The sequence below is a fragment of the Pseudochaenichthys georgianus genome, chromosome 23 (genome assembly GCF_902827115.2).
Source record: "Pseudochaenichthys georgianus chromosome 23, fPseGeo1.2, whole genome shotgun sequence".
NCBI classification, from domain to species: Eukaryota; Metazoa; Chordata; class Actinopteri; order Perciformes; family Channichthyidae; genus Pseudochaenichthys; species Pseudochaenichthys georgianus.
In genome coordinates this window covers 13,628,594-13,656,579 of record NC_047525.1, presented here as the reverse complement: position 1 = coordinate 13,656,579, position 27,986 = coordinate 13,628,594, and the positions used below count along the sequence as shown (strand labels likewise).

The 27,986-nt window shown below is 38.7% G+C and overlaps 2 protein-coding genes across 3 annotated transcripts; one reads left to right on the top strand and one right to left on the bottom strand.

The window, feature by feature from the left end:
* Positions 1 to 148: 148 nt before the first annotated feature.
* Positions 149 to 13,625, bottom strand: c23h12orf56 (chromosome 23 C12orf56 homolog). Its single transcript, XM_034075119.2, has 14 exons — positions 13,238 to 13,625; positions 10,381 to 10,576; positions 9,800 to 9,815; positions 7,282 to 7,453; positions 7,046 to 7,201; positions 6,589 to 6,677; positions 6,173 to 6,317; positions 3,304 to 3,398; positions 2,462 to 2,551; positions 2,275 to 2,362; positions 2,117 to 2,191; positions 1,818 to 1,895; positions 908 to 1,089; positions 149 to 730 (listed from the first exon to the last, which is right to left on the bottom strand). The coding sequence occupies exons 1-14, from the start codon at positions 13,505 to 13,507 to the stop codon at positions 625 to 627; spliced, it is 1,758 nt and encodes a 585-aa protein (XP_033931010.2). The 5' UTR covers positions 13,508 to 13,625; the 3' UTR covers positions 149 to 624.
* Positions 13,626 to 16,501: 2,876 nt separating this feature from the next.
* cd9b (CD9 molecule b) lies at positions 16,502 to 27,593 on the top strand. Of its 2 annotated transcripts, none has more exons than XM_034112346.2 (8): positions 16,502 to 16,723; positions 23,134 to 23,236; positions 25,261 to 25,358; positions 25,525 to 25,599; positions 25,700 to 25,801; positions 26,236 to 26,325; positions 26,736 to 26,819; positions 26,984 to 27,593. In XM_034112346.2, the coding sequence occupies exons 1-8, from the start codon at positions 16,655 to 16,657 to the stop codon at positions 27,047 to 27,049; spliced, it is 687 nt and encodes a 228-aa protein (XP_033968237.1). In that variant the 5' UTR covers positions 16,502 to 16,654; the 3' UTR covers positions 27,050 to 27,593. The 2 variants fall into 2 exon arrangements, with proteins under 2 accessions (XP_033968237.1, XP_033968238.1); XM_034112347.2 differs by lacking the exon at positions 16,502 to 16,723 and adding an exon at positions 19,563 to 19,795.
* Positions 27,594 to 27,986: the final 393 nt, after the last annotated feature.

Sequence of the window (27,986 nt, the reverse complement as noted above, 5' to 3'; positions counted from 1 at the left end):
CCAAAACAAGAAACACAGCGGAGACTCATCTGTCCAAACCATGGTCCAAACATCTTAAAATCTATGCATGTGTAATACTTTTTATTTTGATCTCAACTGAAACAATATTGAGTGATCTCTATCACATTCAGCTGTAATTTATAACAGATTTCAAAGTTTCATCTTTAACTTTATTTAAAGTGCATATCACCTAAACACTTTGCAGATTTAGTTTTGACATCAGACACATCTAGAGGTTAAATTATAAACACAGGCAGAATCTAAACAAACATCAGGAACGTTTGTTTTCATTGCTAAATATCATATTTTCACGCTACTATGCTAAAGTAAGATGGTGACATCTGTAAACACTATACCTGCTTAACATCGCTATTTTAGCATTTCGCTTATAGCAATGCTTACATTCAAGAATTCCAGAGAAGATTTTTGCTTCACAGCATCATAGGAACACTTATTAATAAAACAAATAAAAGTCATATTCTTTCTGCTGGGATCTTGAGTTTCACTTGTAACAGCAGCAGAGATGCTTCATGCGTTACGCGTTTAAACGCACTCACGCTTTGGTAAAGGCACACGCTGTCACAGCCTGTCTCCAGGTGTAAGTGCACTCGTGTGTTTGTGCAATCATTTGAGCAGAGTGAGGATCTGCTCAACCAGCCGCAGGGTGGGGGGGCTGATCGGGTAGAGAGGGGGCAGCTTCACCTCAACACAGGACAGCTTCACAAAGTACCTGCAGGCAAGACATAAACGGATCATAAAACTTGCATCATTATTCATTAGGGTCTTATTTTAACCTGATACAACGTGTGCAATGTTGACAGACTTCACTTGAGTTTGTGACTGTTCATAAATTACTGAAATGATATGGGTTCATTATTTCCAAATTCCTTGAATGTTGAGCACAGACCTGAACTCCTCCCTGAAGTGAGACCTGAGATGCTGAGCGAGCAGGTTGTTGTACTGCAGGCAGGCCAGCAGGAGGCGACAGCGCTGGAAGAGCAGCACCGACTGAGAGGGAGCGAGGGGGGAGTCCTGCAAGTCGGACAGAACCACGACCACCTGATGGGCCTGGTGACTGACGAAGGACATCTGCAGAGAGGAGAAAGATGAGGAGTGTGTTGTGCACAAAATAATCAGCATGTAGCAGTGAAGTTCTATTTGTGTCTGGCTTTTATGGTTAGCTTTCAAATGTGTGACATTCCGAATTTAACTTTGCCCATGTTACGTTTACGTCTCACATTTTGGAAAAGTGCACGGACATCTTCCCCTTTAGTAAAGGAATGTGAAAACACCTCTCGAACAATAGTAATGATATACTTTATTGATTTCATTTGTGCACTGTTCATGCAAGACATGCAGCCCAAAGTGCTTTACATTAACAACAGAATGTGTTTTTTCTCTATGCTGGTGAAAAACTACACAGATACAAGTCAGTGTAATCAGGGTTTTACATTATTAAAGTGGACATAATTAAAAGTTATTGCCATATTAGGAATGAAAGTTTACACTATCCACTAAAGAGAAGATGTCTCACTCTTTCAAAGTTTTAAGAACCAAAATAAAAAAGATTTTACTAATCTCATCGAATTATAATTATTTTGCGCTGATATTACCAATGCTGGTTACATTTTGAGGCGGCAACCGGTACATTTTTCATGCTAATAAGAAAGAGATAAGGAGAGAAAACTGATCTGATAACAGTGTTGTTAGAGCCTAGCTTTTGTAGGAGAGAACGAGCAGTATGTCATTGAAAAAAACACAGTAAATGACAGTAAAAAAAGGACTGGCAGTATTTGAGTAACAGTAAGGAAGTTTACCAGGTGAGGATGAGGCTGCAGGACTCGGAGGATCCAGCCAACAGACAGGAAGTTCTCTGTCAGGGAACATCTGCTGGCCTAAAACACAGAAAAGTTACAGATACGTGTAGAGTCACCGGCTGACTCAAGAGGTTCAACCTTTAACAAATACAGAATATGTTTAGTATATATAGTTTGATTGTTATAGACCTGCAAATGTTTTAATTCAAAACAGGATCACATACTAATAACTTTGATTCGTATGTGGAGGTAAGGTAGCAACCATCATTTATGTTTGTCGACCTGCGGTTAAAACTTACCTCGTGGCCTAAAAGCAGCAGCTCGAAGAGCAGAGAGCAGGCAGAGTCCAGATACTCCGCTAGTAAGGCCTGAAGCTGACAGAGAAGGACAAGGGTTACATTAAAACGGATTACATAAATAATATTTATGATACATATTTGAGCAGAGAGCCGCTGACCTCACAGTCTACCAGAGATCTTTGCTTCTGTGTTTGTAGTTCTGCATCACAAATCAAGGCAAGCAGCATTCTGGAGGCCAGGGCACCTCTGCAGGGAGAGAAAAAAAAGGGAGTTTACAGCAGGATAAACATTTATTTAGATATTTATATAGATTTGAAATATTTAGAGCACAGGTGGGATGCTTACTTTTTGGCAGAGAGCAGGTTGAATCTGGCTGGTTCGACCTCCGTCTCTCTGAACATGACGGCGAGCGTCTGCACGATCAGAGTGCTTAGTCTGTGCAGAAACATCGAGCTAGTGTTAGACTCAGAGCATTTATACAACATACATATAACATATACAATTACTCTCTGGACCAACACATCTTCTCTTTAGTCCGAATGATTTGTGCACGTGGTTGACTTAATAAATGAACACAGAACTTAACTTATAGGATGACACTGAACATATTTTTGCATGTTAAAACTATTTTCCTAAAACTCCTCACTGCTGACTGTTTTAAAAGTATGCTGTTGTGTTTTAATCCTATTAAAAGATATATATACAGTCAATACAATTAGTTTTCCGTTTGTTTGACAAACAGGAAGCAGGGAGATAAATATAGGAATATGAACACAAACACACCAAGCCTTCTGACTTCTAAAATAGCAATAAGTGTGTTGTGTAAAATCAAAGCAGCTTACAATCTCAGATCACACACAATCCTGCACACACACACACACACACACACACACACACACACACACACACACACACACACACACACACACACACACACACACACACACACACACACACACACACCACACACACACACACACACACACACACACACACACACACACACACACACACACACACACACACACACACACACACACACACACACACACACACACACCACACACACACACACACACACACACACACACACACACACACACACACACACACACACACACACACACACACACACACACACACACACACACACATACACACACACACACACACACACACACTCTTACAGTAGTTGATCTGCCGTGTAGACTCCATGGAGGCTCTGACAGCCGTGCAGAGATTCTTCCAGAGTCTGAACCAGGAACACGCACACCTCACTGGACTGAAACACAACATGACAAATCTCTACTGAAGTTTATTCTGGGTGTGGAACACACTCACATTTGTCTGAATGTAAGTGTGTCTTTGTGAGGACATGTTGAATAGCAAGTATAGTTATTAATACTTCTTCCAACAGGAAAAGAGCTTTGACCACATGTCTGGGCACTTCATATTTATTAGGATTTCTTTATCTTGAAACTGCAAATAGATACAGTGCGGCAAAAAAGTATTTAGTCAGCCACCAATTGTGCAAGTTCTCCCACTTAAAAAGATGAGAGGCCTGTAATTTTCATCCTAGGTACACCTCAACTATGAGAGACAGAATGGGGGGAAAGAATCCAGGAAAACACATTGTTGGATTATTAATGAATTAATTGGTAAATTCCTCTGTAAAATAAGTATTTGATCACCTACAAACAAACAAGATTTCTGGCTCTCACAGACCTGTAACTTCTTCTTTAAGAGCCTCCTCTGTCCTCCACTCGTTAACTGTATTAATGGCACCTGTTTGAACTCGTTATCAGTATAAAAGACACCTGTCCACTAGTGATGGCAAAATGAAGCTTTGAATGAAGCATCGAACCACTTGGACAATTTTGTCGGAAATAGGTTCATTTCTCGAAGCTTCAGTTACAGCGACCTCTCCTGGCGAAGTGCAAGGCTGCAGTGGGTTTAACGTATCTTTGCCTTGAAAAATATTCGATGCACACACACACTAAGACTGAATATCATGTTCTATTTGCAATTAAAGATTGATAATTGTGTGTATTGGGTTATTGAGAAGAGACTAGAGAGTGCTGGACATTTTTTTGGGAGGAGAGGGCCTTTTAACAGTTATTAAAGTATTAAAGTTGAAAAGCAATGATTAAAAGTACATCCATTCTGGGCTTTGAACCAGCTGAGCGGAGGACATCGCCGGATTCGGGCCGCCGGCTCTACCCACTGGGCTATCTATTCCTCAAAACTGTTTTTATATTACTCATAATTGTCTTTTTGTTCACAACTTCTCCACATTTCGAAGTGTTTCCCGAGCCAGAACGACCTATCTTTCTTCCTGGCTTGCTCTATAATGATACTACAATTCAAATGCAATACCAACAACAACTCAACAGCAACAACACAAACTATGACAACAACCCACACATTGCGCATTGTTTAGAGGGGTCATAAAGTGTTGAAGCGCTCAAATTCGAAACTGTTTCAACCTGTCACCTGTCAGAATCGAGACGAGGCAGTGCATTGAATCGCGTGAATGGACCGTGAACCAGTCAAGTGATTCATTCAGGAAATGAAGCAGATGCTGGTTCGGACGTCACATGTCACGTGATTTGAAGCAGTTGCTGCTTCTGACGTCATATGTCACGTGATTTGAAGCAAGCTTCGAAGCACTGCTTCTATGAAATAGGAAGTTCAGGGTTGAAGCTCCGTTCGAAGCTTCAGTGTCAAACTGTCATCACTACTGTCCACAACTTCAAACAGTCACACTCCAAACTCCACTATGGCCAAGACCAAAGAGCTGTCAAAGGACACCAGAAACAAAATTGTAGACCTGCACCAGGCTGGGAAGACTGAATCTGCAATAGGTAAGCAGCTTGGTGTGAAGAAATCAACTGTGGGAGCAATTATTAGAAAATGGAAGACATACAAGACCACTGATAATCTCCCTCGATCTGGGGCTCCACGCAAGATCTCACCCCGTGGGGTCAAAATGATCACAAGAACGGTGAGCAAAAATCCCAGAACCACACGGGGGGACCGAGCCAATGACCTGCAGAGAGCTGGGACCAAAGTAACAAAGGCTACCATCAGTAACACACTACGCCGCCAGGGACTCAAATCCTGCAGTGCCAGACGTGTCCCCCTGCTTAAGCCAGTACATGTCCAGGCCCGTCTGAAGTTTGCTAGAGAGCATTTAGATGATCCAGAAGAGGATTGGGAGAATGTCATATGGTCAGATGAAACCAAAATAGAACTTTTTGGTAAAAACTCAACTAGACGTGTTTGGAGGAGAACGAATGCTGAATTGCATCCAAAGAACACCATACCTACTGTGAAACATGGGGGTGGAAACATCATGCTTTGGGGCTGTTTTTCTGCAAAGGGACCAGGACGACTGATCCGTGTAAAGCAAAGAATGAATGGGGCAATGTATCGTGAGATTTTGAGTGACAACCTCCTTCCATCAGCAAGGGCATTGAAGATGAAACGTGGCTGGGTCTTTCAGCATGACAATGATCCCAAACACACCGCCCGGGCAACGAAGGAGTGGCTTCGTAAGAAGCATTTCAAGGTCCTGGAGTGGCCTAGCCAGTCTCCAGATCTTAACCCCATAGAAAATCTTTGGAGGGAGTTGAAAGTCCGTGTTGCCCAGCGACAGCCCCAAAACAACACTGCTCTAGAGGAGATTTGCATGGAGGAATGGGCCAAAATACCAGCAACAGTGTGTGAAAACCTTGTGAAGACTTACAGAAAACATTTGACCTCTGTCATTGCCAAATTACAGGCCTCTCTCATCTTTTTAAGTGGGAGAACTTGCACAATTGGTGGCTGACTAAATACTTTTTTGCCCCACTGTATGTTGACCTAGTGGAAGGCAAGCAGAGGAGCCAACAATTGAATTCCCAATACTGAAAAGTACGGGGCCCATTTTCTTTCCCTTATCAATAATCAATTAATAGTTTGGTCCAGAAAATGTAAAGACACATGTGGCAAATATTCAATTATTCTAGAATATGTTGCGTTGTTATTAGTTAGTGTGACTGTTGGAGCCCTCACCCTCCAGAAGAGTCGGCGCAGAGCGATGTTGCGGTGCGCAGCGGTGCTCAGCTCCTGCAGCAGCAGGTACAGACACTCCACTCCGATCCCCTCCTGCAGCAGCTCCGAGCTCAGCTGAGCAAACAGGTGAGCAGTCCGCTCCCAGCTGCACACACATAGGTTTATAAAATGTCAGAAAATTGTGAAAATGTTCATCCAAGTTTCTCAAAATCCTAGGTGATGTTATTTAAAGTCAGGCAATCTCATCCGCTTTGAAATTGTGTACATTCTAAGTTAATGTAATAGAGGAAAACCTGTGAAAGAACCAGTGAAATGATTATCAAATGTCCAGCAGAAGATTTGTTTCACATGTCTATGAGATAAACTCAAGATTCTTCCTGTTAGAGCCCCGTATTGTGTATCAAGTGTGTGTTTACCTGATGCCAGGAAGTGCTTTTCCAGGAGAAGAGTCAGACGAGGCACTGCACCTCCTTCTGTAGAGCGGGTCTAATGACAGAGTGGACCTCTGAACACACACAAGGACCATAAACAAACAAATATAGGTACATATATATTGCTTTTCAAAAGGGATGGCAAATAATCCGATAATGTCAGAAACATTCCTCAGATAGCTTTTGAGGTGAACATGGTGTTAACGAATTTATTAAGCCTTAAAGTGGACCTCCACTGAAATACACGTCAAAAACGATTCCGTGGACCTATGTAAAGCATTGTGGGTAATGTAGGCACCACGTTTTGACAAGGAAGTAGAATGAGTGTAATAAAAAAAAATGTGATTCTTTGATTTTTTTTTTGTACATTCCGTCTTAAGTCTGTTAATTTATTGGGAGTGCAATGCTAAATGGGTGAGAGACTTTAATAATGATCCCTCACAATAATGAAGCTGTTCCATGAGCTCTGCAGATGGAGGTAGAGTCTGGACGTAGGTGTCACTGCGTACAGATGCAGCTCGGCCTCCCTCTCCTCTCCACTGTTCACACAGTCTCTTCCCAACAAGCGAGACAAAACTGTAATGAGCCTCCTCGGTACCTGAACACAACACACACGTCATGTTCTGTATTCTTAAATGATTGAATCCAAATGCAGAAAAAGGTTTTTGAAGGGGGTACCTGGCCTGTGTCGGAGAGGAACAGTCTATGATTGGAGGTGGGGGAGTAGAGGGAGGAGGCTGTGGAGGGGGGGTGAGGGACCCTCAGGAGGCCCAAAGTGTCGGGGTTTGGACAGGAGGCAGAACGCGGCGGCGGTAACATGTGATGCTCTGTCGCACTTTCACTGGGGCTCCTGATGGAGAGGAAAGAAATGGAGGAGGTTAACTTTAACTTAACATGGATAGAAAAGCATGAGTTTTACCAATACTAATATTGACTATACTAGCTCTAAAGGATACAGTGCTATATTGAGAAAAGGTGATACAGTACAGTGAGCTCCAATGGCTTAATTTTAAGGGATCTTTGTTGCATCACTCTCATTTCCTGTCTTCCTTCTACTGCCTACAGATAATACAAATCATTTCCTCCCAGAACATACAGGAAGGCACTGTCATAATAATGTTTTGATGTGCATTTACTAGTTTGTACAGGTCCTGAACTGACCCGGCACAGAACTTTTTAACCTCTGCAATCATTTTTTAACCTTTATTAACAAGGAGTGTTTCCCATTGAGATTCAAAATGTATTTCACAATGTGCATAAAGCAACAGGCATCAAGCTAAACAACAAGAAGTTAAAAACAACCAATTGCCCTTAAAAGAAACTAACCACGGTAATAAAACAGCATTTTACATAAAACAATGACATATTAATGTGTGCAATAAGCGGTGAGATAGTCCTTAATCCTGAGTTTATAATCTTCAATGGTTATAAAGTCATCTCATTTGTATCTATTTGTCTCTGCAGTTTACACCAAGTGGTCTGATGAACACAATTTCATTTGCAAGTAGTAAACATGGGATTATTTCCACCACCATCCCACCAGCAGATGATTTCAAAGGCTGTAAGCTGCTTTCATGTCCCTAAAGATCCATCATCACTTCCTTGGGTGTGTGTGTGTGTGTGTGTGTGTGTGTGTGTGTGTGTATGTGTGTGTGTGTGTGTGTGTGTGTGTGTGTGTGTGTGTGTTAAATGATCTCCCAGGGGTGAACTACACTCAGGCAGAGAGACAGGTGAGCATTAGACAGCAGCATTTGCACTCTCCTGAGTTAACATCACACACACCGTCGAAAAATCAGTACGTCATTTGTTGTAACCAGGCAACAAGTCAGTGTTCAATAAGCGTAAATCACTTCCTGTTACATGACTGACGCACAAACACAAAACACAGAGGAATGAATGAAAAGGATGGAAATTACCCAGGAAAATGTTATTTATATAAAAAGGTACAAATGTGATGAAGGTACTGTAAATGATACACATGTTTAAATGCCATACATTTGCAAGATGTGTTTTCTAAATGGGACATTTTTCAGTTTTCTTGATCACATTGGAGAGCACATATCTTTGGTTGGAAAAATGAGTTTGAAGACCAGGGCTCAGTCTATGAACTTGTAATACAGATTTTTACTAATTTCTATATTTGAAAATAAATGATCTCCAAATGTAACGCTAATGAAAACCATTGTTGGTCTCAGACCTTAATGTAAAATGTATTGTATGTTGTTCCTTTACCTTTAAGCATATTGTAAAAAGAAGTGGCTGCAAAAGACACAAAGATATACAATGTTGGTTGTTGATACTTAAAGCCTTTCAATTTTATTTATTTTTAAACACAAATTAACTGTAAAAGTCTATAGATCTTTTGTTTTTGCAGCCAAATTGTGAAGATTTCTCTTCATTCAAACATTCAATATCAATAGTTTTTTTTAACATTAAATACATCTTATTTTTTATTAATTATCATTAAATATTCTCTAGTCTGGAACAAGTTAAGACATATGGATATGAAACTTTGGCCGTGGATGAACTTCTTTAAATCCCTCAGTGAACAATGACAATGAGCGGCAGGTAAACTGAAGTGGAACATGCCTCTTATTAAATAAGAAATGAGCTACCTGAGACTCTGAGGAGGTTCACAACAGAGCCAGCTTTCACTTTACGCATTATTTAGATGTTTCCCAACCGAAACCGGAAAGATGAAATTTTACTTTTTGTGCAATATGTTGGCATTTCAGTGCAAACACCAGCCTTTTACCATATATCTAAATCCAGGTATTTGAGCTCTTAAAGTCTAACCCTCCTTCTCTCTTGTAGTCCAGCTGACAAAAACACCTGTAAAGATTTTATGGCTTGAAGAGTTTGTCTGTTTCCGTGACTCCCATACAGAATCCTTCCTGCACACTTTGCACGACAGAAGGGAAATGCTAAATAAAACACACAAAGATACACCATGTGGGATGCTAAACAAGTGTTAATAATCCTTTAAGTTGGGGAAAAAATAGTGGTTGATAGAAACAAGTTTTAGTTTAGAGTACAGTTCAGGCTAGCGAGAATTTATTAGATTTAAAAAGGATATTGTGCTTCTTTAAGAACCAGTTTCGACAGATAAAAAGAAAAAGACACCACAGCCAGTCTCAGTTTCCATTCATGGATATCACCTGACAAACCAGAGAGTGTGTGTTGGTGTGAAGCTCACCTCTGAGCAGGATAACCTGTTAGGGAAACAAAAGACACAGGAGAGTTAAAACGATACTTTAAAGTATCAAATAAGAAAGACAAACAATACAAAAATAAAGAACCCATGAGCTTCAATGCTATTGTTACCCATATTTTAGCCACTCACACTCTGAAGCAGGTGAGTGAATAAATGAAATATATTTACAGTCCTTAACAAAACCAGAACAAAAACAAATAGCATATGATTAAAATAATGTGACACTTGAGATTTCATCCTACATATAAAATGCAAGGTATTGGCTATGGGAGAGACATTTTGAGTCCTTGAGGGAACTTCAACTATGGAAGACAGGAAGAGCCAGAGACTGTACTATCAACACTGTGATTAGAGTCTGACCTGTTCTACTTCCTGAGTCTAAGCACCATTAAAGATGTGGCCTCTAAGCTGAAACCTTGTCCTTACGAGCCAAATGTGTTAACCCAATGTGCTGGTGTGCAAAGCCAAAATGTTTCACTGTCCTTTTACACACTGCATGGTAGTTGTAATGATTTGTTAGAGTATGATAATCGATTATTTGTGCATTTGAAGAGGTTCTTTACCTCCTAAGGTGTGTGGTATTGTAAGACAGTCGCTGGGTCTGCGGGACGCAGGGGCAGCAGGACGAAGTCCCGCCCTCTTGTCTCTCCTCAGCCAATCACGGCCCCTCGCTGCAGGCTTGTCCGTGATGTAGGTGATAAGGATGTGCTGGCAGCGCTCCCGGTCCTTCCCGTGGAGGAAGTCTGGAAGGTCGTTGACCTGCAGAGAGGAAATGGAAATAAGGATCTGTGTTCCAGATGTTGGATATACGCATCTTTTCAGCCCAGTTTTATATTCTATACTTTTTTGGGCATTAATTGACATAGAACAGGCTAGTATAGGAAGAATACATTTTAGTGCTTATGTACTTAGTAAAATATATTATAATAGTTAATTATTATAGTGAAGTCAAATGTATCTAAATATAATAGTATAACTATAATAATAATGATAATAATACATGTAATGTATGTTCAAAATACAAAAAGACACTTTACAAAAGTCACACCTATCAAAAGTAATTTACATTTTAATAATTTTGAATTACTATAAGAATAAATGTCTACATTTAATTATTTTTAATATTTATTACAATTGTATTTATTAATTAATTTATATTACATATTTATTTGTATCCTTGTGTTTATTAAGATTTGTTTTCACAAATATTTATAAAGACTTTTTTACATGTTTTCTTTTATTTATTTAGAAAGAGTTAATATTACTGTATTTTGAATCATCTATTATCTTCTTTATTACAGTCATAGTGAGGTGAAATAAATTCAACACAGACCAGAGGCTGACAGTGTAATGCAGACAGGATTAAACCGAGGAAGAATTTAACTCTTCGACCTCTGACTTACTTGACATAAGGTTGTTAATGAGAGGCTTACTCTCTAAACACAGACGCAGCTTCTATTTCGGACAACTCGTGTTATGTGGGGTTACATATAACACAGTATTAAGCTTGAATCTACTTTGACCCTCTTGTAAACCTCTAGACTCGGTCATTCAAGTTTTTTATTTGTAACAGAGATAAACAAAAAAAACCTTGTTCTTGATCTTTTAGGGGTTTTAATTGTTCTTTATCCACATTTTGATATGTTTAATTATTGAGAACCTCATATTATCATGACGAATTAAAGGTGTTTTAAGGCTAAAACACCTGAACATATGTATATTGTTACCCTATAAAAAACATATGGGATACTAGAAAGAAGCTCTTGTCAACTATTAACAGACTTCTTCAGATCAACTATCTGTGTTGCAAGTACTGCAGGATATTTGTTATAAATTAATCCTATCAACTTTGAACAAGTTTTAATAATTTACAAAGAACAAATGATTTGGTTCTTGACTTATTATTTGAATGTCTGCTTTTTATTCCATTAACAAATACATACATGGATTGATGTATAGTTGCAGTCGCAAAGGATTGTAGCTAACCTGATTTGCTGTTTCATTGATCAGGTTGATTGCTTGATCTTGACTAATTTGTTTTATGATGTCTGTTTTTAAATTGTATTTGACAAAACAGGTTTTTTATGACCCTGAGCCTTGGGGTCTCAGGTGGTGCACAAAACCTTGCATTGGTAACCAAGACAATTAAAACATAAAAAGATCAGAAGAAAGAGATTTTCAATTAATTGAAAATAATCATTAGTTGCAGCACTAAACATGTATTGAATCATATAATATATATATCAATAGTAGTGCAGTTATTTAATAAAATGACTCCAAGCTGATAAAAGAATCCTGCTGCACAGGGCTTTATATTTGATTTGAAACAGCACAGGGGACATTTAGAACCGAGGCAGGATTACTAACCGATAAGGACTCAACTAAATAATGGTGACACCTGTAAATCAAAACATCTGTAACCTTAAGACTTAACTACAGCAGGCTATTAGTTAATGTGTTCAGGTAATAACCAGCCACTACGCAGCGGTATTGTTTTCAGCTTGTCTGTATGTGTCAAGATGGTAAATGTGATTCTGGAAATACTAGAAGCAGGATCTACAACAGAGGAGGAAATGATGATGGTCTTTATTTTGCTTTAAATCGCAGAAAGAGCTGCAACTCATTAGTTTAATTATTGCTTTCTTTTCTCGATAACTAGTAGAAAAATCTCAAAATATTCAGTTAACCATCTAATAAAGCCAACAAGTTTAAAGTTGATATGCTGAATTTGAAAGCTGGAAGCTACAATCACAGTTGAAGTTGCATCTAATCACTATTTGTATTATTGCTTGATCTAAATAAAAGAAAATCTGGATTACTCTTCAACAAAATGCCAATTACAACATTTTAAAATGTTTAGTTCAACTATTTACTGGGAGCTGAAACTGTCGTATTTGCTTGTACAATATATTTATCGACTAACAAATAGCTGTGGATAAATGATTGCTTAGTTGATGCACGAAAATCATAACTATTTGGATAACTTATTAAGTACATTTTTGAAGGCCAATTCTCAACAGAAAGTCCACTTGCTATCTCCATGACAACTGCAACACCTATAATGGCCAAGAGATGTGGTTAAAGAAAATTACAAATGAAAAGCAAGTGGATCTCTAGTTGTCAATGTTAAGAAGTCAAACAATATTTCAAAGATGATAGATTGAGCTCTGGACATTTTAAGGGACATTTCACTATGTTTGACAGGCCTATCTTAAATATCAAACCGTTCCGTCTTGAATCAAAATGAAACATATTGGAGGCGATTACTATTTTATTATTGTGTTGGTCGAACGCACTTATTGTAAGTCGCTTTGTATAAAAGCGTCAGCTAAATGCAATGTAATGTAATGATTACAGTCACTGCTGTGCTGTAGCTTTCACTGAAAAATAGAAGACGTTTAATATGATTTTTAAACTCACCAGCTCGATGTGACGCACGCGCCTGAAGTTAAAGGCTTCGGTGAGCGTACGTGGCGGGTACTCTGTAAGATACACGCGCTCGTCGCTCAACACCACATGCATATACACCTTTTTAACGGTTTCTGATATCACCACGCACGGTTCGTAGGCTCGGATCCGCTCGTACACCGCCCGCTCCGTGTTCCGCTTCAGGAAGGTGTCCAGCTTCATGTTCCGCCGCCAGAGGAGGGCACCGGAGCCGGTCCGAGCCATGACGGTACCGGGAAGCATTTGGTGACAACTTTGTGACGTTAACCTCCACTTTGAGGCGAAGCAGGGGGTCCGGCGTTGCTTTCCATCGTTTAACTTTGGATTTGACGCCGATACAATCTACTGGGAAGGTGGTGGTGCTCGTCCCGGTAACGACACTGACTGACAGGTAAACCGCCGCTGTCTCGCTCCATCAGCACACACTGCTCTCTGATTGGTCCGCGCCGTGAGGAGCAACCCTGCTGATTGGCTGGGACATAAAGGATTGTTGTTGTTAAAAGTTCTGTAGCCACTTAACACCAGAATACATGGAGCTGTGGATGGGGATTTGTTTATTTTAGGTCTACATGCTAAGTGTAAAAATATAAATATCTGTATTGTTTTATTTTTTTATCTTGTTTATTATGGAATTAATGATGCATCTCATCTTTAATGTACATTTGAACCAATGTGGTTATCTCCTTGCTATTTCTGCATTGAAACACAATTAATAATATATTCTATCCTTAAAGAATTATGGGTATTAACACTGTTCTTTTATGTTGTAGTTAACATAATTTCAAACATTTTCTCAGAAATTCAGTGGCAAAATGTAAGTGCTCTTGAGCAAAATTAAACAATTCAATACTCACTTCAAACCGCTAGATGTCACTGTTTGATCAAAATCTTCATAAAGCTTTGTCTGTCCATCACGAGTGAAAGGTTTGATGTTATTTTAGCTTCTGAATGTAACCACTATAGGACAGCAGATTCTTCATTCCTTAAATGCCTTCTTTGACCTCAGATGGAGATTTATATTGACTTCAGAGGTTTTTTTTATGTATTAGACATATCCTTTGTCTAAGTGTGTGCATGGTGTTTTTATTACCCTGGAACTTTTGTGGTTTATCATAAGACACTTTGGGTTGATCGAAACCTGGAATTGTTTTGAAAATGTGACGATTACTTCTTCATTCTCCTTCTCTGCTTCATTTTATCCTCTTTCTGTCACACAACTCACACACACATACATACATACACACACACACACACACACACACACACACACACACACACACACACAGGCGGCTGCAGCTCTGAAGGAAGGCTTTGTAAAGGGGTGCAATGATGAACGCCGAGTTGTTCTGCAAACTGAAACACACACACACACACACACACACACACACACACACACACACACACACACACACACACACACACACACACGCACACGCACGCGCCATGAAGGAGATGAAGGCAGTGTTGTTTCACAGAGGAACACACTCGGTCTTTATGCCTCTCAGTAGAAGACTGGGACATTGTAGACACACAAACTTTTGCAGGTTTATTAAGGGTGAAACTGAACAATTTATTTCAAAAATCCCCATCAGAACCAACACATATAGTCAATTGCACTCACATAAAAATCTGACCTTTTTAAAAAAATTGCCTCAAATGCCTCTTTTTCAGAGATTTACTGTCACACAATGCAGGATTTCATGCAGAATTGTAGTGATAGCACCCGTAATATTCAAATATGATGAATATAATACAATAACACATTAAATAGGCATGATAGGAGTATGTAACTATATACTAAGTATGTAGCTATAATGTGATCATGGAGATGTGGACATTACATCATGAATGTGGTGCAACCAGCTTATTTTCATACTCTGAGGTTAAAATGTGTGCATGTGGAATAAGAGTTAATCATTGATATACTGCACTACTTAAAAGGCACATCAGAGCCATAGACAAGTGCAACAGATGTCAATAAACGTTATTTCAATATTTCTGTGTTTGGAGTTATTTTACTCCTTCTGCTGTGGTTCTGGTCAGCTGGTCACTCTGGTTGCTAACACCTTCACCACCCTCATCATATGTATCCATATCTTTATCATCATCATGGTGTGTTTCTGCGCAGCTGCAAACAAAAGTTGTGGGCTGACTGCTCACACTGTCATCTTTGTTCTGCACTAAAAGAAAAACAGTCACATTTCCAGCAGAGAATGAGAGAGAAAGTATAGCCACACACACACACACACACACACACACACACACACACACACACACACACACACACACACACACACACACACACACACACACACACACACACACACACACACACACACACACACACACACACACACACACACACACACACACACACACACACACACACACACACACACTGGTTATCGTTGGTGTTGACCTTGATGGCATTTCGAAAGCTGGCAATGAGGTATGAAGTTCAAACTCTGAACATGTGACTATGCTCTCACTGCCAAAATCATGAATGTTGTTGCCATCTACAGAAACCACTGACAGTATGGGAACTATTTTTAAGTGATCTAATATTCACTGTTTTATACTAATATTATTTTTGTTGAGTTATTAGTGTTTTATATTTGTTAATTAATTTACTTTGCATGCCTGTGTTCTCAAGACAAAGGGCTACAGGCAACAATGCCTTAGTTAAGGCAATCAGGCCAAGGTTAATTCAGCTAAAGATCACACAGATTCATCATGATCAAACACAAAGAGAATTAAAATAATCACATGTGCATTATCAAATATGATTCCCCTCACAGGCAGCCAAACTGCTTTATCAAGCATAAAAAAATAACACGCATTTTTCACACATATCTATCTTAATGAATTAAACAATCTGTCACCAAATGAACAGATATCTTTTAAATGCTAAATTTGTTGTATTAAAATAGTTTATATAGAATCTTTATCGGCAAAACAATATGAGAGTGGTTGTATTAGAGTGCCTGTATGGAGAAGTATAAAGTAACATGAAATGAAATACTAGGTTAAGTATTTTTTTTTGCCTAGTTGAGTACAGCAATTGAGTGGAATTTGACACCATGTGTTTATAGGGTTTTTAACTTTTTAGCAGACCTACATTCAGAATATAGCTTTATTTATAGTGTCTTCCTATTTTTCTTCCGGTGTGAGCCAGAAAGAAAGACAAACAATAAACAGAAAGACAGCCTTTATCTGTGGGTGTTCAGCAGTTGATCTTCTCGCTTTCCTCTCAACACATCACACAGCCGACAACTGCCGGAAGTGACCGAGCCGAGCCGAACGCAACAGATAAGAACGGACAACCGCTGAAAGATTTTCAGATATTTAACCGTTTTAATTCAAACAAACAGCGTTAAAACCAACATCAAGATGTCGGCTCTAAGCAGCTGGGAGCTTTGCCTCAAGCACGCCCTCTTCATCTTTAATTTCGTCTTCTGGGTAAGTTAAAATATTCAAAATAATAGTTAAAGAGGAAGATAGATTAATCTTACCCCAAAAACGGTTAGCCCTTTTTATTTGTTTTATTTTCAATATAGGTCTAAGATCGAGCCAGAATCGACCAAAAACCGTAATAATTATGTTTGTGGTCAATATTATCATTTTATTTGTGTTTGTTTTTTGTATATTATCATCATTAGGGCTATGTCAGTTGGAGCATTTCCATTTTATGCGACTTTATACTCCTCAACTACCCTTTTTGAGGAAAATATTGCACTGTTTTAAAACTAAATATGTATTTGATAGTTGCTCTGCAGATTTCTATTAATACACAATATAAATATACTTACAAATTGTGATGTAATATTAGTTAATCTACCGAGTATAGCCTATACATTATAAACAGTATCACAAATGTTGCCACTTTAAGTGTATTTTGATGCTTCTACTTCATCATCATTTTGAATGCAACATACATGGTATAGCTACTCTTACTAAATGGGGAAATAGTATGCACATTTTTAGGTTCAAACTTTTGGGTTTCTACTGTTTATGTGATTTAATGTTACAAAAAACTGTCCCTCTGAAAATATTCAAACTATATCTGAAACCTTTAAGCAACTGTCTTTTAAAATGGGTCAAATATGGCAAAATAATTATTGAAAAGTCTCCATTGCTGATTTAAAAAATGCTATCCTAAGGTGTTGACATTTCAGATGACTTCTTTCCACACCGTATACTCTCCTATATCTAAATGATAACGTTGTCAGATAACTCTGTTTGCTCCAAAAGTAAGTTGAGGTAAAATGAGGATTGTCCTGGATATGGGAGAGAAATACTTTAATTTGTGCAATTGACGTCTAAATGAAACATCTTCTCATGTAGCCATACACTACCTCTCGGACACATGGTTGGGGTTTATAAAAACCTTTCTTGGTCTTGCTGTAGTTTTGAAAATGCTGATAAATCCCAACGGGGGGTGTGGTTGAGGCAAATGAAAGGACTGAGAAGTTGTGCTTCTTTACTCCCTCCTTTTCTTTTTTCACTCTTTTGCGTCTTCTCCCCTCTGTAACAAACCCCTCTCACTCTTCCATTGATCTCCTTATCTTTAAAACAATTACTAAACAAAGGTCCAGTCTGCAGATGCACACAAACCGAACATGTTGCAGTCTGGACAGAACGCTAACAGAACACTTCATGGCAGAGAAGGGTGAAGGAAGGGAGGAGGAAGAGAGTGAGAGATGGGGGAGGCTCTAGCAGCTTGGAGACAAAGCTGGTGTTGTTGGTTTCACTGGGTCTACTGGGAGAGAGGGCTCCAGTTTCATAGCAAACAACAGAGAACCACAGCCCCTGGAGGTGTCTGTGAATACACCTGCGAAGCCTCACTTCTCTGAAGACACATTATTCAAAACGAGGCGAAGATTGGTAGATCGAGTTCCATGATTTCTAATGTGATATACAATAATACATATTTTTCATTTATTCCTATCTGTCAGTATTCCAGTATCTTTTTCTCACTGTGTTATCATTTAATCATACATTTAGTTCTCCTTCATTCAAAATAAAATGTGCAGCCAATCGCTTTTTATATATACAAACAAATATTGAACGCAAAGACACCTGAGAACAGAGCTTACTGAAAGTTAAAATTAATATTGGTATAGGGACATTTTGGACAGGTAAAATAGTACTGTGTACAGCTTTTTTATTTTCATCCACCAAAATGTTCCACTATAAATTAGAAAATAGAGCAGAAGCTGGAACATGTTCCGATTAGCTTGCAGAGGTGTTTACTTAAATAACCAAACTCTCCTTACTGCAAGCTGCTGTTCCAACATGTCTTAAATCCTCCAGATCTGTTAAGTGTCTGAGTGTCTAAGTGTCTGTTAAGTGTCTGAGTGTACAGTGCCTTTTTGTCATGAAGTGCTTTGCGAAACTTTTAAACCTCAGATCTGGATAAAAGCCACTTTGTCCACTGCTCAACAGATGATGAGGATGCAATGGTGAACTTTAGCATCAAATGTAACTCTATGTTCCCCAACAAACTGGTCGACCTTTGACCTTTGGGTCAACATATCAAAGTCTCTGTTTTCACTAATGCTTTTTGGGTGATTGGGTCAAATGTGGAATGTTTTAAACACAGTAAAAGTGTTAAGGAATACCAAGACGCATTGTGATCCAATCATTCAAACAACTTTAGTGAACGCATGTGAGCGCACATATTCTGTAGTGTAACCGCTCATGCAAGGGCGTAACAGGGACACATTTAACTTTAAAGTTGCAGCCCTCATTTTTGTGTACCCTTTTTTCTCATCTTTACTTCCTTATTAAATCACGTAAACCGGATTTGTCCCCATGTCAGAGAATTACAAGAAGCCTATAGATACGTTAAGCATTTGTTAATGGAGGAATAGACCAAGGCTACATCTAATTTCCAGCATACTTGGCACAGCACAAAAATAAAATTATATGATCAATACATGTTTACAACCCAAATGTGACAAGAATCTTTGATGACATCTACAATTAAACAAATTAGATAAATATGTAAACATGTTAAAGTATACATGTCTTTTTTAATATACAAAAAACCCTCATGTTTGACTAGATCTTGGAAAAGCAACTTTTGTGGCTTAAAGCTGTTGTGTCTAAAGGAATCTTGCTGTTCTGAATTTGAAAGTGGCTTTGGATAAAACATTGTTGGACTTTATGCTGCGGAGTAATCACCCTGCTCTTTGAATTGCATTCACCTGCTCTCATTTTACTCTGTGTGAAATCCACTGCAACAGATATCCCTCCCCCTCATCTCCTCCCACCCCTTTTCCCTGCCCCCTCACTTCCTATTAAGTACACCCAGGTGAGCCATGCAAGGGTGCGGTTCAAACAAAAATCTTCTGTACACTCTGTGCTGTCTCTACCGCCCACAAACAACACGGTTTACCGCCTGAACAGAGAAACCTCTCACTTTTGGATTTTGCTTCTACAAAAAACCTTCTCAATCTTGAACACGGAGCCATGGGGGCACTGCAGTGTATCAAATACTTGGTGTTTGTGTTCAACTTCCTCTTCTGGGTATGTATCACTCACACCATAGCTGTGGTTGAAACATGAGACTCTTGTTCAGATTAAGCGGCTCTTTTAGGCATTTGGTAGTTTCTTAAACTGTTTTCAGGGAATTTCAAAGAAAAAAGAGAAGTGAAAACATGTTTTAAATGCTTGAGTTTCAAGTCCTTGTTTCTGATTTTGTCTGAGGTGTGAGGTTGCTTGTTCATACATAAGAAATGCTCTATTAGTACCGCATTGTTTAAATAGTTTTTTGAGGATACATTTAGATAAAAAGGCATGTTCGGCAACTTTAATCAAACTCAAAACTAAAGGAAATTTATTTTTCGCCTTGCTGGTCTTCCAAGCTTAAAAACCTTTTTACGGTTTAAAAAAATGCAGGTGAATTAATTAATAGAATCCTAAGGAATATACATTTTTCTTTAGCTTGAAGAGTATCCTACTAGTTTGGGTAAACGCATTCACCTGCTGTCTTCTGAGCCTCATTGTTGCCTCAGGAAGTTGTCACTGGAAAATGTGAGGTGTTCTCTGACTAAACAATGCCGGTCATGACATTACAATGCATGTGGTGATGCCAATGGAGATACAAACATTCTCCTCCTTATCGAATGAGTAATCCGCAGTGTTTGGACAAGTATATCAGATTTTAGCAAATACTTTCAGAAATGTATACATTGGATTCATTGGTATTAACACACTTTTATTTAAGAACCATTACTAAAAAATAGGGTGAATGAGGCAGTTATCAAAGTGATCACATTTTATGGTAATTAAAGTTATTACTAATATTCACTCAGTCCTTAAGTTTGTTTATGAAATGACTTGGATGTTATTTTAATGGATGTTTAATTCTAAGAAATTTGATCTTGCAGCAAAGCTTTTTCCACCACTTCTAAATTCCTTCAAGTTTCCATTTGAAATACAAGTCACTCAGCTAATCAGGAATAACTGGACTCTCATTGTTTTCACATGTTTAACATTCCATTTCGTCCTGATCTTAAAAACAAAAATGAGGGTATTGACTTCCGCAGAGGAAATTCTTGCTTGATACACCCAGAGGATGCGTAACAGAAACGTTTGTTTTGTTAGAATTCTGTCTAAATATCCACATGGCTTTCTGTTCATGACTCTAATGACCTGTTTGCAGTGTTAGAATAACACGGTGACTTGTAGTCCTTGCTTAATGACTGTTTTGACATTTCTAGTCTGCAGTTGGGTGGACAAATGAGATGACGACTGAAGGTCTGATTCACAGAGGCATAAACATCACATTAGAGGGGGTTATTTATTCTAACATGTAATGACTGGGCTGTTGGTAAGGAATTCTTACTGTAAACAAATTGGGCTCCTAGGTCCTGGGAGAAAAACTACATTTCCCACAAGTCCTGGGGGATTCTTTTTTTTTTTCTTCACAAGAAACTAGTTTTGCTTTAGTGTTGAAACTGTGTTATGGCTGTATTGGCTCTATGGTACATCTCTTGAGGCTTATGAAAGTTATCAATCATTAATTTCTCTCTTGTACGCTGCCTGTACGGCTATGTTGCTGATGAGTGCCATTTGTGTTTAATGAGAGTTAATAATGTGAACCTCAAGGGGAAACTACTGACTCTTCCAGGATATTTAGGACAGCTCCTTAGTGCCTCGACTAAACAAACAAAACTCTCTTAAGAGGGTTTACTGCACTTTAACACAAATATCCATTTATCATTCAGGAAATGTCCTGTTTACATTTTTTTGTCTCTTTTTCAGTTTTTGCGTCGTCAGTCCCATACTCCTGAACATCTCAGGAACGCTTTAAGGACATTTTTTCACATTTGGCATAACTTTTACTCAAGAATGAACTGATTAGACTTTAGTGGTCAAAGGTCTCTGGACCTTACATTACGCTTGGAATTGCCAGAGGATTTCTTTGTTAAATATTTACGATTATAGTGACAAGACGGTTCAGTATGGTGCTGTACATTAACTGCTGCTGGGTTTACACAAGGTTACAATTTACTTGAGAAATATTTCTAACAACCAAGTAGAACGTGTAGCCTGAAAAGCTCTGATTTCCTGTTTTATGACAAAGTATCTTGGGAGTCTCTTCAGATACTGATTTTGTATACCCTCACTTAGTGCTTGCCTTTACTGGCCAAATTATACTTAGAGTATTAAAATAAACGAGGCTTTATTTGGGGGTGCAGTTGTAGTCATAGTTAATACATTCCCTACTTTTCAAGATTGAAATGTACTAGAAAAACATGGATATCATCTTGGATTAAAGTAATACATTTACAAATGGCCCCTTATTTAATAAAATAACTACATCTTTTTACACCTACAATGACCCTAATAGACCATTGTCTGTCTGGTTCATTATGTGGTGTCTGATTTGAATTATTTACTTAGCAGGCAGTAAAAAACAAGTTGGAAACAAATAATCAGTTGCTTGTATAAGATAACCGCTTTTATAAACTGAGATAATCCCTTACTAGTCACACAAAGGGTGGATTTGCAGTGTTGGATCAGCCAAGGGAAAGTGCTACAGGAAGTATACAAATATATATAAAAGAAGTGAGCAGCTAATATAAAAAGTAAGCTGTTAAAAATAAGCAATGTCACAATATCCCTAATTGTTACCCACACTGAGGTGGAGTCACATGTGATGATGAATTGGTCATCAGTCTGCAGCAGGAAGGCAGACATGTTGGGACACAATGCTACAAGTTAGCGCGGGGTACTCTGTGTCAGTCCCGTCTCCAGTTGCACAACAACAGGACGTCAGCCGTACGCTGAGGACGTGATGGAAAAGTTATTTGGGTGGCAACAAAGAGCTGAACTTGTGTTCATTGGTTGCTGAGGAGTCATCCCCCATTGCTGTGGGAACACTATGGGAGACGCACAAACAATAACATACTGTTTTCACTGTCTTTTACTAATTATTCCAATGTTCTGGATTGATATATGGGAATTCATATAATAAAATGTTTAATCCAACATTTTATGCATTGTGGCAAATGTAGTAAAACCTCTAATAATAAAGCCTTAAGCCACATATGTCTAGTAACTGTGGTTAAGGGTCAAATGTTCAGCTTTTTGATCAGGTTCTTCTGGGTGTGTTAAGGAGAGAAATGTGTATGAATGTGAAGTGTTCTTGACTTTCTTTCTTTGTACGTTTTATCCCCTCCTTCTCCAGTGTAAACCATAGTCTTTATTATTCCTGCATAGCTAAATAGTGTGTGAATTGTTTAACAGCAGATTTTGTATCTAAAGATGATCTTGATGCAGGAAATACACTCATTGACATGATGTTGAAAGATCTGGATATAGATTTGAATACCGGTTTCTTTCCCTCTTTAATGCAGCTGGCAGGTACGGGGGTGCTGGCTGTGGGCCTCTGGCTGCGTTTTGACACCAGGACAGAGGGACTGTTTTCAGGAGACGACTCGCCTACAGTCTTCTTCACCGGTAAGGCCTTTACATTACACTACCTTCTTTAGAATTGCACCCAGGTTACAATAATAGTCTTTCAGTTAGTAGAACAACATTGCAGCTGTATTGCCACAGCATCAAATCAAAGTATTTCCTCAATCGCAGTGAGAAAGCTTGACCCTCGAGCTTCACTTTACCACACATGAACCAGTGTTGAGAGACACCTTTTAATTAGGACACGATGTTAGACCAAATTGTGTCTTCATGCACCCAGTCTCAAATGGTCCCAAGTACATTGTCCCTGGTTTGGTTAGATATGGTGGCAGCCCTCACTTTTATATTTGTATTCCGTCTTCACACACAACACGATTAGTGTAAACAAAGTAATGGTGAGTGAAAGGCAAGTATTTACCCCAAAAAAGGCAGAAGCATAATTCGTTTATATGCCTATCCTATATTCCTATCAACTCAGGCCACCCTTCACCCTACATGTACATGATATTCAAATCTATTAGATATTCAGGCTTTTTACAAAATGATTAGCACCTCACTGTATGTAGGTATAAGATTATTCACCTGGACCGCTTCCACACATCCTCTGCACTTAATAATAACAATAAAGGCCCAATGCCACTCACAACTAGCCGTCTTTCCTTTTGGGCAATTCGGCACCACAAAATGTCCCTTCCATGTTTTATAGATACAATCGTGAGTTGACCTTGTCCTAAAAAAAGTCTTGAAGTGTACTACCACGGGGTAAACAGGAAGGGGTTTTGTGTGCGTGTGTATCAGAAGGATGCACCTTTGCTGAAACAGGAACAACCTGACTGTAGAAACCCCCCCGCTGCAGAGGGCAGCTGAGGCCAGGGTCCGTCCTCCTCACATAGCTTCATTCTTCACACACTCACAGCCACGTCTTTGTGTCTCCACGGTTGTTCTCTGAAGCACTCTGAAAAAAAGACTCTCGCCCTCCTTCTTCTCTCTTTGTGTTTGCATCAGACTGATAAGTGAAGTGGGCAGAGAGGCGACAGAGGATTGTTTAGAAATGACAAACATCTTAATGATTGCTTAGGAGGACACATATTTGTGTGGTGGTAAACCATGACATCAGCAGGCTGCTTATTGTTTTCCTACATTTTTTTGATGATTCATCATTCTGAAAGCCACATTAAAGATAATGGGTCTTAAAGATGTATGGCACTGAAATCACTTTTTACAATTTATGTTTGGAATTTGACTTCGGCAATGTGTCCACAGTAATTTATGACTTGTTTGATTAAATGTAATGCTGAACATGATTCATAAACACATGCAGAGGCAGGGCAGTAAAGAAACACAAAGTATGGACTCTTGTGTATCTGCCTGGGTTTAGCAGAGTAACATCCATTTAGATAAGTGGAAGTACTGATACCACAGTGTAAATACTCTATAAGAAAGTCAATTAAGGCATTACAAATGTTACTCAATTAAAATTGTAGTATAGATTTATAAAAGTATAATCGGAAAAATGTACTTGGGGTATAAAAGTAGAAATACTTGATGCAAAAAAATATCGACAAATCATAGTACCAATTATTCCCTCTGAAATATATATAGGTAGAGAAATAGAAAGTAGCATGAGAGCACTTGAGTAAATTTCTTGAGTTAATGTGTAACTGATTTTAGATTCAACATCATAATCTCTAGTCTCATTCAGGTCAAGTGACGGTTGACAGATAGTATGTTTGATAATTCAGAGCAGCATGCCACCATTTTTGAAGAGAAAACAAGAACCTGTTTTTTTTTTTAAAAACATGGGTATCCTCGTGAAAGGGGTCTTCCATAACCTGAATGTCTGTCTGACTTCAGTAGAAAACTCAGGAACGGCTCTCTGGATTTACCTTGATGTCAGAGTTATTTACTGTATGTGTTGGACCACTAACAAGGTTACATATGTACGAGCTGTACTCATTATCTCATCAGCATGGCCATATCATGACTCAATAAGAGTATTTATTTAAAGAAAAGTTTATGGGAAAGGGTTTATATCGTCCATCTCTAATGTGCATCTTGTTGTGCAGGTGTGTACATCCTGATTGCGGCGGGGGCTCTGATGATGGTGGTGGGCTTCCTGGGATGCTGCGGAGCCATGAAGGAGTCACCGTGCATGCTGGGATTGGTGAGTTATTCTCTGATCAGCAGTGGAACATTTTAATTGGTTAAACTGAACATATTGTTCAGTCAGAAACTCACGTGTCTGCTGAATGTATTGTATGGTATGAATATCTTTCACCTATGCGTCCACAAAAATGCTGAGAAAATGAACTCTTATTTTAATTTTTTAGTTCTTCTGCTTCCTGCTCCTCATCTTCGCTGTGGAGGTGGCTGCTGGGATCTGGGGTCTCTCCAACAAGGACAAGGTAAACAAAAACACACACACCCTTTCTTAGACTTCATTATTTTGCCCGTGGAGTTGGCATTGAACTCTGCTGTTTCTTTGTCTTTCGTCTCTGTCTGCAGGTGGTGGAGGAGGTTACAGAGTTTTATAAGCAGACCTACAACAACTACAAGGACACGAAACAGGAAGCACTGAAGGAGACACTGCGTCTCATCCACTTCGGAGTGAGTACTCACACGTACATTTACACCCGAGTGTCTTTGCTTACTTGAGTTGTAGAGTTTTACTATCATGTATACAAGGATGTTTTTTATTCTGGAAAGTTCTTGCGAAACTTTTTTTATCAGGACCTTACTGTAATGTAATGGTATGAAATTATATCTCTACAGAATAGGTTGATGGTATCAATAGGTAGGCAGATTTAGGAGTCACTATATTTTGGCACAAAGAAGCCATGCAGCAATATTTATTAATTAGTTTTGTATACATGTTTATTTCTTTGTTTTGTGGTGGAAGAAGAAGAACACTTTATTTAAGTAAAAATAGCAACACAACAGTTGATTTGAAAATAAATGATTTCTCACATCTTTAAATATAAAGTAGGGGTGTGTGCTGCTGTAGGAATAAATGATTAATAAACGGTGATGTGTGCGTGCAGCTGGACTGCTGCGGGCCCACAGGGACGGTGATCGATGCCGCTAAAGATATCTGCCCCAGGAAGGATGGACTGGAGGTCCTCATCACCACGGTAACAACACACACTCACACAAACACAGGGTTTCTCACTGACCATACAGGGGCTCAGTTTGATGTTCTGTTACTGCTGTAATTCAAGAAAGGTTAAACAGGGGAATATCTCAAAGGGTAAAAAATCAGTTCTATTTAAATCACGTTCTATTTTCATTCATCTTTTACTTGTTCAATAAAGTCCGCTAGAGTTGGACTCTTTAGGTTTTATGTACCCGATCCACTTGTGAAAATCTAGTAGCAACATGTCCATTGTCTTTATTACTTACATCCATTGATCAATGTTGGGTGTCTTTTCCTAAACCACTTCTTTGTGACAGCCTTTTTAAGAATTGTATGAATACAATTTTAATGTATACCCGTTTTTTTCAAAATCAATGTTGACATGCCTTTTCTTTCTGCTTCTGTCAGAGTTGTCCGGCTGCCATCGACGAGATGTTCAACACCAAACTGCACATTATCGGAGGGGTGGGCATTGGTATCGGGATCATCATGGTGAGTGTGATGACACATCCTGAAAAGATTTTAATGCCAACATTTATAAGTCTTTAATTACTTGGCAGTTGACATTAAAAGAAACATGCACATACATGTTTTGATCTTTTACCAAAGTTTAAGTTTTTCACCCTTTGTATATTCATGTCTCCTTCTCCTTTCAGATCTTTGGGATGATCTTCAGCATGATGCTCTGCTGTGCTATTAAGAAGTCCCGGGACTTTGTCTGAACAAAAAAACCACCTGTGTTAAATGTATGTCTTCCCACACAACTGCTTAATAGTTTAAATCTATTTAATGATCATAACGGTCATATTATAGTTTAATACCCGGATCCATACAGCATGACCACTCTGCGACCGTATGGATCCTCATTTGTTTGCTCGCTCTTCTCTTTGGGTACAAATGTAATTCCTTTGCCCGGGAAATTGAACACTTTTTATTCTAGTACCAATTATAATTAATGTGCTTTTAGTTTCACAGAGAGCGTGTCCGCACTACTTTTAAAGACGTTGCTGCCCTCTGGAGGACGTTGAAGAAAGAATCTAGAATAATGTCGGATCAATTTATGTATAACATTGCCTGTGGTTGGTTTGTAATATAACAGGCTTTTTTTTGCAGCTAACTGGTTTTACTTTGTATTTTACGTTTGCCTGAATTTACATGAATTTTGATTTTTATAAATGCAAAACTGTGGAGTTTTATGCAAATATTTTTGATGAATGCAGTTCCAATGTATCTTTAAAATGCCAAATAAATTAACGAATAACCACCGTTTGGTGCTACTCAGATATTTTGTGATAAATTGTAGGTGGGAGGTGATTTTACTGAGCAGAAAGGGAAGATGGAGTACAATTAATGTGGATACTAAATCATAAGAGATTTCTCAAAAGTACAAAACAAACTCTGAGCTAGTTTACAGTATCCACGTCCTAGTTTTGATGGAGGAAAATACTTCTAAAAGTCTCATGCAAATGAATATTGGCTTCCACATGAAGTCATTTTTTATTACCTAACACGGACATTTAAATGCAAAACTGGCCTTTAATCTGCAGGCCCTCATTTGCATTTGAGTTATCTAAATTCCAAATGGTCCAGAAGAGTCTGTAACTCTGCATGTAATCTGTGTTGCTGTAAACATCATTACACACAGTGAGAGAGAAGCAA